This window comes from Blennius ocellaris (assembly GCF_963422515.1).
Source record: "Blennius ocellaris genome assembly, chromosome: 13".
NCBI lineage: Eukaryota > Metazoa > Chordata > Actinopteri > Blenniiformes > Blenniidae > Blennius > Blennius ocellaris.
The window spans coordinates 21,895,272-21,911,000 of NC_137662.1; the positions used below are offsets into that span (position 1 = coordinate 21,895,272).

The window sequence follows — 15,729 nt, forward strand, 5'->3', positions numbered from 1 at the left end:
GGAGTCCTGAGAAGAGCGGGAGAGAGGGAGAGAGAGAGAGAGAGAGAGAGAGAGAGAGAGAGAGACCTCTCCGGGCTGGTCAGCATAAAAACCTGACATCCCATCCAAGGCAAGAAGTATCAAAGTAGTGAGTTAAGCATGGCAGTGGTCACAAGATATCACCGTCAGATTCATGTCTGCAGGTTTAACTGTCACAGACGAGAAGTGAGGGACGGAGGCGAAGGGAGGAAGAGAGGGAGCGGAGTGAACCGGTCGCTGTCATCTCCTCCCGCGCTCGGGACATGAGTACCTGTCACTTCCCCTTCCCGTTCTCCTCCCAACACCATCTGTCTCGCCGTCTCCGCGTATCCATGACTCCTCTGCAGGTAAACTTTGTTCGCTGCGATGCGGAGGAAACGGCGAGCTTTGAAAATGGTGCAAAAAAAAAAAATAAAAAAAAAATCTTTGTGCTGCTTTGAGTTAAAATGTAATTAGCAACTACATTTCTGCATGAGGCGTGTTCTGTGTGACAGGCTGGGCTGGATAACAATAAAGGGGTTGAAGATGAGGGCACACAGGTGTGTATGTATGTGTGTGTGTGTGGGGGGGGGGGGGACCTGAAAGCAGAGCGGGCCAGACAAGGAAACCTTGACATCCTTCTTCATACAAGGGGGCCAAAAACACTCCCCTTTTCTCAGCAGGTCCCCCCCCCGCCCTCGTTTCCGTGCTCCGCCATGTCAGGAGTGATCAGGGCGCGTGGCGTCGGCCGGGACTGACAAGCGTCGACTCGCTGGCGGCAGGTGGCGAGTACGGCCGAGCATATGCTTTCACTAAAGCCAGCAAATCCACACCTCATCAGAATGTGAGCGGGCTTCCTTTCCCTCCCTCCTCCTCCCCCACCCCCACCCTCTCCCCCCCAATTCCACGGCTCCGGCCCCCTTTTGCCCGCTAGTGACACCTGTGGACAAAAAGTGACACGGCGCTTAATATTTCATGGGCCGTGCACAGTGGGGCGCGTAATCCAAAGTGAATTCCCTCAGAGCGCTTGCATTTACATGAAATCAAGTCACTCTGCATCAGTCACATCACCTGCACTGCCCCCCGAAAGCCTGCTGCACACACATAAACGTCTACACACACACACACACACACCCCTCCTACAGCCAACAAATGAGAGCGAGAGAGAGAGAGAAACAGGAAAGCTGCATGATTCATGAGGGTTAAGGCCAACACCCTCGGAAACAAGCAAGTCGTATGCGAGTGAGAAGTTTCTCCGCTTCCCGTTCCGTTCGTCCTTCTTTGGATATCTAAATGGATAATATCGGATGTGTTTGTTTGGCTTTTACACTTCGTGTGCATGTTCAAACGCGTGTCTCGTCGTCACGCTGCCAGGCCAGGCCGAGACAGCTCGCCCTTCAGAGGGAGGAACCGTCTCGACCACATGGAGGAAAAAATAATAATGAATAAAATTCAATCTGCAGCCTTGACACACTGGTCTCACCAGCCGCTGCTCCCTGCCAGCTCAAATGCTGTCAATTGGCTGACAGGAGGAAAATGCATCATTTATTAATCGCTCTAAAAAACCCCAAAGAGAGAGCCACAGCTCAGCATAAATAAAGCACTTAAAAACCAAGCCACTGCTGCACACACTTGACAGGGTGCGTTCTCTAATGAGCTGCGAATCCTGACAAGTCTCCAAAAGCTGGCTATCTGTCACTGAGACCATTTCCTGCGACACACACACACACACACACACACACAAAAGAAAGGAAATAACTACTTCCTTCACTAGACACGGGATTTGGGGACCGAAATCCTACAATAAGCTGCATCTGATGAGCCATTAAACTGTCTTAAGGAGGAAACGGAGAAGAAAAACCCTCCAAAATATCAACACGGGTTTTCTGGCGAGGGTCAGGAAAGCGGCCAGTGGAAAGCAAAGACCTCGCCTGTAAAATAGACTCCGAGACTCGGACCAGACTTCTTAAAAGTTACGTTGCAGTCAAACGCTTTGCGGGAACCCGAGCAGAGACGTGTCCGACGAGCCTCCCGATCGTGATCGCTGCAGTGTTACAGACAAAAAGCCACACGTTCATGAAACCACGTGCCCGTACATCACTTTTCGTGAAATCGCGAAGCCGTTTCGGTTTGAGTGAAAAACAGACGTCACAAACAACAACCACTCGTAGATATGACACACTACCGCCTCTCATGTCCATCACTGCCTGAAACAAGGAAACCTTACGTTGAAGATAGGCCTTTGTTAACAAAAGAAGGAGGAGATTAAAAAAAAAAAAAGGTTACTGGAGCGAGAAACAGATGAAGGGACTGAAAAACAAGATCAAAAGATATAAAAACGGCCACTGAAGCAAAATGACCTCTGACCCCTGCAGCCGCGGGCCCGTGTGTGCATCCATGTATGTGGGTATGGACGTGTAAGGCCAGCGCTTCGGGCCACGGCGCTACTGAGTGTCCCTAACAAGGGAGGTTAGGCGCCTCCATCACAGGGGGGGGGGGGGGCAAAGGTCACCGGATCAACCAGACCCTACGGTGCACTAATTCCTGCTTTCCGCAGCGCCGTCGATGCAGCTGATCCATTTGTACAGGTGAAGCTCCATTAGCGGCTCTAATGGCCTCTTTTATCGACGACGACAAACTGCTGTGGATTAAATGTGAAATAAGCCGACTTGATAAACAGACTGTGCACGGTCGATTTCAGGGGGGGGGGGGGGAGGGGTTGGGGGGGAGGGGTTGGGGGGGTATTGTGACATTCATGTACGAGTGCACTTCATGAAAGTCAAAAAGAGAAGTTAGGGCGTCTTCAAAAATTCTGTGATCTTATTTAGAAGTTCTCCAGAGAGAGAGGTATGCGAGCGTGTGTGTGTGTGTGTGTGTGTGTGTGTGTGTGTGTGTGTGTCCTCTCGCTCCACCTCTCTCACTAAGGGATCAGACCTCGCTGCCCTCGACCGCCCCGGCCCGTTGAAATCTGTCCCAGTTGGACCACTCTGTCGGTCATTAATATTTGAGTAAAACTCTCCTTTAAAAGCTCTTTCTGGTCCAGAGGAAGTCATAATCCCCTCTACACCCCCCCCCAATAAAACAAAACATAGATATACTGAATAATTGCTAACATCAAAATCCTGCTTGGTTTTGAGTCCAGTGAACAAACAGCTGGATCAGCATGTTTCCCCCTCTAAACACCATAACGCACATTAAGATTCACACGTCCGCTGGCTTCGGTGTCCAACGACCAGCCTCCCGTCGCAAATTCTCGTGTTCGGATTTCAAGATGCGCTGGATTTTCTCACGCTGCCGGCTCCCAGGACAAGCAGAGAGCGCAAAACCCCGGAGAGCACCGGCAACAGCTGATGCGACAAACTGACCGTAACTTCAACTGCTCGAGGCCGTCAGACGCCCGTCGGTGTAAAAGTGGTGTCGATACAGTGACAGCTTTGTTCTCATAAATAAGCTCATAAATACCAAATCACTGAAAATCGGATGAAACTGTTGGAACTTTGTCGAAGCAACAGAATCTGATTTTTTATTTTTTTTTTTATCAATAAATTGACATTTCAAAATAGTCTTTAGGAAGATCATTACATGTCCAGATGAAGACATGAGGTTATAGTTCAAGTACCGTTAAACAAGAGGTACATGGAGTTGAAGTTAGAGTAAGTCCCGCTACAAAGAGTGGAGTGAAATGTAGGCGGGTCGTGAACGACGCAGCGATGTGACGTCATTACGCAACAATAATGGCAGCAATAATGGCAGTTGACAGTTCCAGGAGGTTCATCGCAGACTTGTTGAGTGACGGAACATTCTAGTGAATTACACAACAACTACAGGACATTAAAGCCACACCACTCACACTCATGGTTCTAACAATCCCAGATCTCCCACATTTATCTTCCATTTTAATAATGTGTAGCAATAAAGGAGCTGAGAGCTGCAATGCATTGTGGGAGTTTCTGTTTGTCGTGTTTTAAATGTAATTATTGGGGGTTATATTAGGTTTGTAGTGTTGGTAATAATTGTGTTTTTGTTGCTTGGTTCATGTAGTTGAGTTTATTAGTTGTAAGTTGTCAACCAGCAGTGAAGGAGGTTTTGTGTGTCGTGTCCTCCTGGCATGGTCTTCCTGTGGGACTGTCAAAATAAAATGTGTGCGGCTCTCTGGGTGTTGTGTTCAGTGGGAAACGGGACCAAATGGCTCTTTGAGCATTAAAGGTTGCCGACCCCTGACCTAGAACATCCAGATTTGTGTCAGATTACAGTTACATTAAAGAAAGGGTTAGTCTGATTGAGCGTGCCCAAGTGTGTGTGTGTGTGTGTGTGTGTGAGTGTGTGTACCATCAGCGTTGTTGTCTTTCAACTGCTGAGTCAGCAGGGGCCAGAAGTAGTGAGGCCTGATGGGTAAGTTCTGCTCCTTCATCACCTTCATCAGCTGTATAGACAGACCTGAAACAACATGACAGACAACGTTAGTTTCCACAGCAACTGAACTAACGATTTAAACATGTTGAAGAGAATCTAAGTCCAGTAGTGAGCAAATGTAACATGAGCGGGAGGCAAAATGTGATCGGTGCTCTAAATTGTTTTTAAATGACTCAGTAGCGGTCTTTTAATTCGTTTTCATAGTCTTAAGATAGCACTTGCTATGTGATTGGGAATATTTCACGCCGATGCAAAGTAAATGCACACAGAGGTTTCTATTGTGTGCAAATGGAAGCGTTGTTTGTTTTGTTTTTTTTAAATGAAAGTATGTGCATTACCGATCTTCTTGGACTCCAGGGCGCAGTACAGAGTGAAGCTGAGCGGCGTGTCATGAAAACCCCCTTCCTGGAGCTCACTGCAGTATTTGACCATCTTCTCTACGGGCTGAGGAGGACAAGCGGGGAAAAGCTGATGATTCACACGAAGACGTTCAATTTAACGGACCGCAGCGTATCGGGGGAACGCGCATGGAAGTAAAACTGTGCCATCAGATTCTGAATTCTGAACTCTGAATTTTTTTTACCATCGAAATCAGACTTTGAATTGTAAAAGCTGTCGAATTTCAAGTATGTATCTTTTTTTTGCTTCTGATTTTTTTTTTCAACATCTAAAAATATTCATTGTGTAAAAAATCCATGTGTCTAAAAATTCAGCTGCAAAACAAATTACATTTACTGTATGCAATATTTTACATGCAGAAAATAGTTAAATTGTCTCCTGTTTGATTTTTTTTTTTTTTTTTAACGTCCATTGAATACTCTAATCTGCGCATTTTTTGTTATGGCAAAAACTAATTTAACCTGCAATAGTGTTTCTAGCACCACCGTCAATGACCTGGTTATGTTTGTTAAAATTTATTTTTGCCATAACAAGCACTGGTCACGTGACCAACAAAGCTTCCCCTGATTGGATGTTGGGTGAATGAGACAGGTATCGATTGCATCGTCCTGACGGGACAGACATTCTGGCTGTTTTGCGGCTGAATTTGTTTTGCAGCTGAATTTTTCGCAGCTAAATTTGTTTTTGCGGCTGAATTTTTTTAGAGCCGCATTTTTTTTGCAGCTGAATTTTTAGACACATTGAATTTTTACACACTGACTATTTTTAGATGTTGAAAAAACATCAGAAGCAAAAAAAAAAAAGATACGTACTTGAAATGGTAAAATTCCAAGTCTGACTTCGATGGTTAAAAAAAAAAAAAATTCAGAGTTAGAAATTGGAATTCAGAATCTGATGGCACAGTTTGACTTCCATAAACGCGGAAGTCTTCTCAGAGGGGGGTCGTCGTCCCAGTACCGTGCCGACGCTGACGCAGTGTCTCAGGAAGAAGTTCCCCATGTTGGACGCGTCGCTGCCCGGCTGCAGCGACGGAAACGTCTTGAGGAGGTGGAACGCCGTGTCCTTGTGTCCCAACGTGATGAGGTTCAGACACAAGTTCATGGCGTCTACGGAGGAAACGAGAACACAAGTGACCGCGTGATGAGAAAACTGCAGCGTGCAACATTTAGAATCAAACCATTCAATTCACGTGTCGAGTCTTTTTGTAGTTTTTAAACTTGAAATCTGACCGATTCCCATTTGCAGTGTTCTATAAACGGTCAAAAATTGCCCCAGTTATGTGCATTTTTTTTGTTTGTTAATTCAGTATGATACCAATGAAAAAATAAATGCCATTGCTGATTTTCTTTTTTTATAATTGCTTAATTTATAAACCCAAACTGGAACCCTTATTTTCTTCTTCATATAGTGTAAAACACTTGTTTTGTTGTGCATGTTCAGCATTTGCTTTATTCATTTTCTTTTATCTAAAAAAAAAAAAAAGGAAAATATCACTTCTAATGTTGGTATTTTAAGATAAAAGTGTTGCATTTGCCGTCAAGTGGCGCCAAATAAAGAGAATTAAAGTAAATTATCTAAAACTATTGGTATTATTTATAAAACGAGTGACTTTCTGAATAAGAAATGTTTGCGAATATTGTATTTCTCACTTATTATGCCATATATGACATACTGTGTTGAGGTATGGGGAAACACATATAGACCCTATCATTAAACTCCAGAAAAGAATTATTAGAATAATAAATAAAGCTTCCTATAGAGAAAATACTAATAAACTATTTACAGCACATTCAAATTTTAAGATATAGTATATTTAAAAACATTAGAAATACTATTTCAAATAAAGAATAAAAGTCTTCCCACAGCTATTCAACATTTTTTTAAATTAAGAGAAAACAACTACAACTTAAGAGGACTGTGTATATTTGATAAAGGTGGTGCGAGAACCAAGGTGAAATACAGATGTGCTTCTATTCTGGGAGCGGGTTTATGGAATGTCTCAGTGACAACTTAAAACTGCAAATCACTGCTCTGCTTCAAAAAAACAGTAAAAAGAAAAGTAATTAATGTTTACAATGAACAATAATTTCTGTTACTTCTTTTTGTTTGGTTGGGTTTTTCTCATTCTGTTATGTTCCATATTAATTTTTTCTCCCGTATTACGACTGCTATGTTTATTACTATTATTTATTTATTTATTTTTCTTTCTCCAGTTGGTTTTTTAAAATTTGATTATATTTTTTGCATCACTGGTGTCTGGGGTAACCGCACGGGTTTTTAAGGGATAGGCTAAAATAAGCCTTGGCTTCATCCTAATACCCATTTCGGTTACAAGTATATTATGGAAACAGTGAAAAATCACAGGTGTGTGAACTTGTACCATGAACTGCACAAAAATGCATCAACTGCCCTTCTACTGAAACTGTAACCGAAATAAACCATTCATTCATTCATTCAGAATTAAATCGCGTGCTGGATGGCAGCACACACACGTTTCCGCGGTCTGCCTGTCGATTGGTGGATTTCCCCGGGAGCAAAAAAGCGAGGAACGTACCCGGGACGTAGCCGCGCTCGTGCCTCAGACGGTCACACATCTCGGGGACGAGCTGCTGGTGTCCGGACTGCGTCAGAGTCAAGATGACCTGCATGATGTCCCTGTCCATCATCCCGGAGTCCGCGCTCTCTGCCGCCTCCAGAGTCTGGTGAACCAAGACGAGACGATGAGCCGGCGAGCGGAAACAAAACCCGAGGAGAATCGAAGCCCGCCGTCGTCTTTAACTCCACAAACCTGCTTCATGCCCTCCATGTCTCCCTTCTCCGCGTACACATTGAGCAGGGACAGATATGTGTCGGGGCCCGGTTCGATTCCCGCCCCCCTCATGATCGGCAGGATGTTCTTTGCACTTTCCAGGTCACTGCCAAGCGACAGAGGCGGTAAATACGTGGCCAGCAAATAAAGAGTAAATAAACAAACCCACAAAAGCAGAAAGGCTGCTCACCCTGCACGAGCGTGACCCGTCACCAGCGAGCTGAAGACCGCCTCTGTGATGGGCAAGTCTTTGCTCTTCATGAATCCCAATATGGTGCTAAAGAAAAACAAAAACAAAAAAAACAACAAGAGGAGGACAAGATGAAAAAACAAGGTAATATAATACTAAATAAAGCTTTGCATGTGTGGCATGTTCCATTAAAAACACAAAAAGCAAAGTAAAATAATACACTGTAGTTATACAATGGGAGACAAAGTAGTTTTGAAAAGGAAAAGGATTTACAATATAAACAAATTAACGGCTTAAATATATAAAAAAAACAAAAACATGTCGGTGTTAAATTTAAAGGTTGAAAATTGGTAAAAGCTAAAGCAGCAAGACAATAAATCACTGTTTAAACATGTACGGGTTCAGACCGAAGAGTATTAGGGTCCCTGAAAAAATAAACAATTTGGAGGCGGAAAAAAAACCCTTCATGGCATTTCTGAAAAAAAAAAACATTTTCACTGAGATTTTTTTTTTTTTTACAAAGTCCATCCATCTACATGCCAGCGCATGTGACTGCTTCAAAATGCATTGCAGGCGGCTTAATAAAGTGGTGAAAAGACACTTCAGAAAAGCTGAAACTGAAACTGCAGAGAATAAAACTGAAAAATAGCTCACTTCTTTCATTTAATGCAAAAAAATACGTGAAATATTTGAGGATTCCGGGTTTTATTCCCTCTTTGTTAAATCTGAAGAACTAAAGTTGATTCAGTTTCAGTGAAATAAACTCCTGAAACCTTTCAAATTAAAGTTGACTTATACAAGTTGACGGATAAATACGCTCAGTTGACTATTTATTCCTCACCTGGCTCCCTCGATGTCTCCGTTCTGGCAGTAGGCTGCTATGAGTCTCTGGTAGGTCACCTGCGGACATTAAAAACCAAAAAAAAAAATCAGACAACCTGAAATCTGTAAACAAACAAGAAATATATATATTATTTGTTTTTTTTAAATGTGAGTGAAGCTGGTGGTTTAGAAAAACCAACTTCACAATCAGCGGCGATTTAGTCGACACACACAAACCAAAAATGGTTAGAAATATTTTACAACTCACCCGGTTGGGCAGGACGTTGGCCGCTTCCATCTTGGCCAGGAAGTCGGTGGGGGAGAACTTGAACTCGTTCTGCAGGTAAACCTTCAGCAAGGCGTTGTAGTGGCTGACGTCGTACTGCGCACCTGCAGGGAGGAGGAAGGGGGGGGGACAAACTCAACATCTCACAGGACCACCTCGGCGAGGCACGCCGCTTCAGACGGCCTTCGCCCGCTCACCTAGCTCCCGCAGCTTCTCCCACACGTGGTGAGCCAGCTCAGTGCGCTCCTCCAGACGGACCTCCGGCAGCAGGGAGCCGCAGCTTCGCAGCAGCAGCAGGGCCTGGTTGCCACTGGGGTAACCTGAGGGAAGACATGGAGCTCCCATTATTTAACTCTGTTTTTAACCTCTTGAAGCTCTCACATAGGCTTTGGGAAAACAAACAAACAGTCAACTAAAAAAAAAATCTATTCGAACTGAATATATCAGTTCTTAACAAGCCATACTTTGCATAGTTTTGATGAGTTACGGTTCCTGCTCTACATGAGGATTCACTTCTACATTTAGTCTGATAATCCAGATTCTAACTGTTCAAAACATTTACAATAAATTCAACCGTATTGTGCTGTATATTCGATATTTTCTACACAAACTGGAAGCATTCAATCTGTACCTCTTGTTTAAAAACAAAGATACAGTAATTTATCTTATTATTTATATTAGCTATTTCAATATTTGCATGTCTTCAACAACTTTTGCTTGTTTTATTACTTTTCCTTTGCTGTGCTTACATTCTTTATATCTATGTGTAGTTTTAAAGATATTTTAAAGTCACGTTTATTTCAATAATGATTCTCTGTGCACTGTATCCTTGTCATGCCCATTGCTTTTTTGTTTTTTTAAATTAGCTTTACTGATTTACCTGTTCTATCACTTTGAATTGTATTTACCTGCATGAAGTTGCCGTATGTAAAAAGTTTGACCGATCCAGTGTCATCAGGCAGAAAACATGAGACTGAACCACCAAATAATTTGATTTTTTTTTTTTTTTTAAAGGCCCGTTTGACCCACAGCTATCCATTACATATAAAAAAAAACCCACATCTCTCCCCTTCGCTGCTCGTCTTCCTACCTTTCCTGCAGATGTCATGGAAGATGCGGAGCAGCAGCGTCTTGGTGATGCGCCCGGTCCTCCTCACCGAGCTGTCCAGCTTGGTCAGGGCCCAGTCGAACTGCTGCGTCTGCTTGGACTGCACGCCCACGCTCACGTCATCCTGCTGCTCCGTGGCAACGGCGTAGTGCCGCGCGCTCCCCACGGCGTACGGCCACGCGCGACTGTGGAAGAGTCACGGCGAGAGTGGAGGAGTTAAAACAGAATTAAAAAAATTAAAAAACTTAACTCTAAACAGCGTAAAAGAAACACAACAGACGATTCTTTTTCCTTATGTCCCACTTTGTAATGACGTAATAATTATAATGAACATGGGAGGCATCCGAGGGATGTTGGCCTTTCGCCACGAAATTCTTCATAGTTCTCTGAAACTTTAAAATCTCCAAAACTTTAAAATCGCAATAAATGCCAAATAACATCATACTGTGCAATATCACACTGTGCAATTATTCAAATTTAATCTATCTATCTATTTCAATCCATCCCATTTCTCATCCTGCTCTTTTATTTAACATTCATATGCACCTTATTTTAAATGTTTGTCTGTTTGCACTACTTTTTTTAATATATTTAAATACGCTTTTTTTTTAAATGCCTTTTTTACCGGTTGCTAAGCAACGACATTTCGTTGCCAGTTTCCTCACTGTGTGATGTACTGTGCAATGACAATAAAGAAAGTCTAAGTCTATAATATAAGAGAAGGTCACTGTGACCTTCACCTCCTAAGCTTTATTGCATCATACTTGAGTAGAAGTTGAACTGTGTGCAAAATCTAAAGAAACTAACTGTCTGTGGAAATAAAAAATTTTTTTAAATCAAGTTACTGAGAACATGGAAGAAGGGCGACCTGAACACACAAAGCCTCTGGACTGCAGCCGCCACCGTCAGGAGGAACCATAAAAAGCTGAAGGCTCGTCTACAGACTGTCTGTATCATCCGTTTTACTGGCAGATGCACATTTACTGGACACGAAAGTGGATTATTAGCAACTATATGGCTCGGTATGTCAACAGAGTGTATTGCTTTAAGTGAAACTGCAAAAAACTCGATAAAATCATAATAGAAAAGAGAGAAAGAAATTGCCTTTTGAGGCTGAGGGGCAAAATGGACTACATCCACTACACATTTTTGGAGGCTTGTTTGCTAGAAATCTCAATTACTTCTGCGTTTCTTGACCATTTGTTTTCTCCTGAAGGCTCAAACATCCCAGCTGCAGCACGATAACAACAAAGCATCAAATAGATAGACAATCACCTCCACCTTGCAGCCAATTCAGAGTTACAGACGAGTCAAAAATGTACGTCTTTGGATCGAAATAGAACTTGAAAATAACACACACAGGCTCATGAGACGATGCAAACTTCTCCGCAAAAGCCTGAACGTCCTGATTCAAATCATGGGCCGTTGCTTTCACACTCATCCACCATACTAACCAACCGTTATTCATTTACTCTCAAATATGAGTACAATGAAGAAGGAGACAACTATTGGAATGGCTGCATGTGTCAGACTGGATGCTTTAAAACGTTTTACTTTACTACAGGAATTTTTTGTATAACAATGGGTGAATATATGAAAAACCAATGGACTGTTTAGTAGTAACTTACACAATATCATCTGACTGTATGAATGTATGTTATGCTATTAGGATGGTTTTGTAGTGAGCTGTGACCTTGAGGTTGGGAAATCTCACCACAGAAATGCAATTCCCTTTGTCCTCTTTGTGGCCTCGTTTAATACTAGTTTCTCTGCAGCAGCTCAAAGAATAAATACAAGTCATGACAAAGGTCAAGTTGTATTAAAGTGGCTGCAGGGTGAGAATACAAACTGGTGTCAGTCGCTGTGGGCCTTACGCTGAAAGACTAAGATAACACGTTGTGTCTCAATAATGCAAGTTTGTAAACAGTATTACAGTGATCTGGGGAGATGAATTTAATATAACTGTGCAGAGTCAGAAAACGTGGTTACAAAACCTCTTAACGTCATGTTGCATAAAGCCGGAGCCATGTTTACCACCAGACACCAGCTCATTCGCGTTTTCCCACACAGCGAGCAACCCCGGGTGTTACACGGTGAAGTTAAATCGCAGCAAACAGGAGAGTGTCTTTGGCTGTCATTGACCCTCAATGACACCCCGGCTGCTTCACGCGTGGAGGAAACGGGCTGCCCCCCACTCACCTGGACGCCTGCTCCCACGCGGGGCTGATCTGCCGGGCACACACTCCGCTCCTCCGGCCGCCCGCTGCCCCGCCGTACAGCCGGCAGAGCGGGGGCCCGGTCCGCCTGGTCCCGGTGGTCTGGAGCACACCCGAAGGTGAAAACTTAAGTAACCGGGCTGATCTCAAGAGCGCCGCCATGTTTTTTTGGTGTATCGGCGTGGAGGGAAGGGAACATCCGCACCACGTGACTTGGCACAGGAAGTATCGCGAGAGTACCGACGCCGTGGTTTTCAGTTTGTGCACAGAGCAGGAGGGGAACGTGTGCAGGGCAACACATTATCCCCAACCACTGGCAATTAAATCACAAACTTGCTCAAAAGTATAGGAAATAATAATACAATAATTCAGACAATATGTTATGCTATTTTGCGTTTTCTGGATCACATGCGGTGCAGCGGTTTGCACTGACAGCTCACTTGAGAACGAGAGAACTCCAATGTATGGATTTTTCCTCTTCTCTAATTGCTTTGTTCTTCTTGAGTCCAAAAACATGCATTTGAAGGTAATTGGTGATCTTATTTGACCTGTCGGTTTGTTAAGTTTGAATGTTTTTTTTTCCTTTTTCTGTTTTCAACTTTTCAAAGGTTATCAGTGTCCTGCAATTCTGCTTCATTATAATGGAGACATCTTTATCTGCTGAAAAGCCCATTTGAGAGGCTAATGAAAATGTATTTGCAGCATTTATAAACAGCTAATTGTTCTGCAGAAGAACAAAATATAAAAAAAATAAACAATCATACTACTTTTCACACTACACAAATGTGGGCTAAAACCAAAGCTCAAGTTAATATATTTAAACTTTATGGAAAAATAAAGAAATCTCAGCAACTTACGTGATAAAATATTATGACCAAACTCTAGGGTTCAATATGAACATAGATAGAAAATGAAATAGTTTTTCTCTAAACATTCATGACATTATTCAAAAATGCTGCAAAGAGAGGATAATGCAGTGATGTCGTGAGAAGAATCTACTCTTACTGTGACAATATCATCAGTTCCATTACAGTGAAGAACTGTCCAGATTCATGTGTTGACATCACTGCAACTATTGCTCAGGTGTATAATGATCATCCCGTATGAGACATGATTTAGCTTTTCATGCTTTTATTAAGAACTTTTACAAACATCAACACATTTAATAAATCTTGAATCAGTTCACTTCTTCAATCAACTTCCCCTTCTTCCTCTGTTTCTTCAAGTTTCCCTCCACTATAGTTTTGTCCTTCTCCATGTTCTTCTTCACAACTTCTCTCCTGCCGTGCTCGCTCCACAGCTCCGCAGCCAAACGCCGAATCTCGTGTGCGTTGTCGAGCGCCCAAGCTTGAAAGAATTCACACTTTTTGCCCGCCAGATAAAACTTCTGCCTCTTCGCACCGTCCTCTCCATCTCTGGACAGGACGGTTCTGGCCTTTGAGAGCACCGAGCGGAGTTGACTCAGGGCTGCCAGGCAGTACCCTGAAACGTCCTTCCTGTCTCTGCCGGTCATGATGTGAGCCACGGCTTCCACCGCCCGGGCTGGCGCCGAAGGGTCCTCCTTGTCGAGGAAACTTTCACCCGACACGCGAGCCTCGCCGCAGTCCAACGCCTCTTGGATGGAGTTGAACACCCTGCTGGAGCTCAGAGCCTCAGACAGGGTGAGAATCATGTCACAGAATTCAAACACCAGGGAGTCAGTGTCACCATTAAACAGGGACAGTGTGAAAGCGTAGCCAAAAAGCGCATTGATTACGCCATAGCAAACAAGAGGAGATGGACTTGCACATAAGGAACTAAGTTTGGGAATTTTCGCTGAAATCTTAGGAACATTTAATTTGTTTGTTTCCCTTCTGCTTCCTCTTTGTTCCTGAACCACTTTTTCTGACGACTTGTCCTGCACATCTGCAGCTGCTGATTTCTCTTTCTCCGGCTCACTCAGTTCTTCTACCAGCCTCTCTCCCTCCTCATGCTCCTCCCACCAGGGCTTCCACAGAGGAACGAGCTCCCCGAGAGCCCCATCCTTCACAAGACCCATAAAGTTCTCCCTCTCTTTACTGCTGAGAAGTGCCCATAGTTCTTCTTCTGAGAGCTTGTCGATATCGAGCCCCGAGAGCCGGTCTGCTAAGTCCTGCTCCCCTTCCACGCCGGCTTCATCCTCTCCAGGGTCTCCGGACTCGCCTCCTCCAATCTCTTCAAGCTTTTCCAAAATAGCTTCAATTTCCGTTTCCCCCTCTTCCCCAGACTCTTGAAGCTCTGCTAATCTGGACAGGAGCTCCACGGCCTGCACTTTCTCCGTCACATCTCTGTCATCTTCATCATCTTGTAAAACGCCCGCTTCTTTTAACAAACTTCCCATCCCGCCATGCGTCTCTTCTGCCTTTTGTTTGAGACCCACAAGGATCTCCTGCATTTTCTTTTTACCCTCAGCTTCTGTTTTGCCCATGTCCTTCAACTCCTGCAGGACAGACTCCTTATAGAATTCCTCCGAGCACACGGTGTGATCCGGGCCTCTGTAACAAGCCAAGCTGCAATACTGGACGTTACATCGTGGACATGTATAACTGGAGGGTTTGCATTGACACAGCATGCAGACTGCACTCTTCTTGGTGGTGTCGCCACCATCTTCTTCCTGCTCTTTGGTCTTCGCCGGAGCAATAACCTCCTCTTGTGCAGCTCCTCTGGAGGGAAGCAGGATCCCGTCCCTGGCCGCAGGTTCGTCCTCAGCCTCGGTCCAGTCCTGTTTGGGACCGATGTCTGTCAGCAGCTTCCTCACAGACGGAGGGAGTCTCCGTCTAAGTACAGGATTCATCTGAGCAGCGAGGTGTCGTAAAGGCAGGAATGGCGAGTGATCCGAGACGAGACGACTAACGACAGAACAAACAGAAACATGTTAGGAGGCTGTTTGGGTTAATGAGGATTTAGCAGCTAGCTAGCTACACAGCAACACGTTTCACGCGCCGCCACATCCCGAAAACAGTTCAAACTCGTTTCAGTCGCTAGAAGATCTTTGCTGACAAACGTCAAACTACACCGTTAAACATATTTCTGAAAAAAAATAAAGCCGAGAGAGTAATTTGACTTACTTTACAGCATGTGGGACCGACGGAAGCGTTCCGTTTGTTGTGACTAGGAGGCCGCCATGTTTTTGATGACGTAACCTCAACGTAGGGATGACGTAGCCCACTCGAGCGCTTCATCGTGAATGTGACGGCAAATACACTAACTTCGATTCCTAGAACTATGTGATTGTCCTTGTATTATTCCCTTGTTAATAAAGGTGAAAAAATAAAATAAAAAAGAATAGAATGACTTCTACTTCTACTATTATTACCACGACCACTTCTACCTCTATTCATTTTCCCTTCATTACCTTATAAAAACTGTAAAACTATGCAGTCGGTTTTCATCCCAACCTTTACACAACACTGCTACTGTCATCACTTTGCATTTGAATCTACTCATTTGATGACTGTCTGTGGTTTAATG

General features: G+C 43.8%; 2 protein-coding genes across 2 annotated transcripts in view; both read right to left on the reverse strand.

Annotated features, from left to right (window-relative positions):
• lrpprc (leucine-rich pentatricopeptide repeat containing) overlaps window positions 1–12,413 on the reverse strand; it is a gene marked incomplete at its 3' end in the record, with an annotated part of 61,456 nt that extends 49,043 nt beyond the window's left edge. Inside the window, 11 exon segments of the mRNA XM_080507463.1 lie at window positions 4,327–4,434; window positions 4,749–4,854; window positions 5,767–5,915; window positions 7,364–7,508; window positions 7,598–7,724; window positions 7,809–7,895; window positions 8,650–8,708; window positions 8,899–9,020; window positions 9,114–9,236; window positions 10,007–10,209; window positions 12,224–12,413. Of these exon segments, the coding sequence (XP_080363589.1) occupies window positions 4,327–4,434; window positions 4,749–4,854; window positions 5,767–5,915; window positions 7,364–7,508; window positions 7,598–7,724; window positions 7,809–7,895; window positions 8,650–8,708; window positions 8,899–9,020; window positions 9,114–9,236; window positions 10,007–10,209; window positions 12,224–12,402 (1,408 nt within the window). The 5' untranslated portion in view covers window positions 12,403–12,413.
• Window positions 12,414–13,417: 1,004 nt separating this feature from the next.
• znhit2 (zinc finger, HIT-type containing 2) lies at window positions 13,418–15,368 on the reverse strand (the record flags this gene model as incomplete). Its single annotated transcript, XM_080507464.1, has 2 exons — window positions 15,327–15,368; window positions 13,418–15,107 (listed from the first exon to the last, which is right to left on the reverse strand). Exon 2 carries the CDS (start codon window positions 15,050–15,052, stop codon window positions 13,418–13,420), a length of 1,635 nt encoding a protein of 544 aa, XP_080363590.1. The 5' UTR covers window positions 15,053–15,107; window positions 15,327–15,368.
• Window positions 15,369–15,729: the final 361 nt, after the last annotated feature.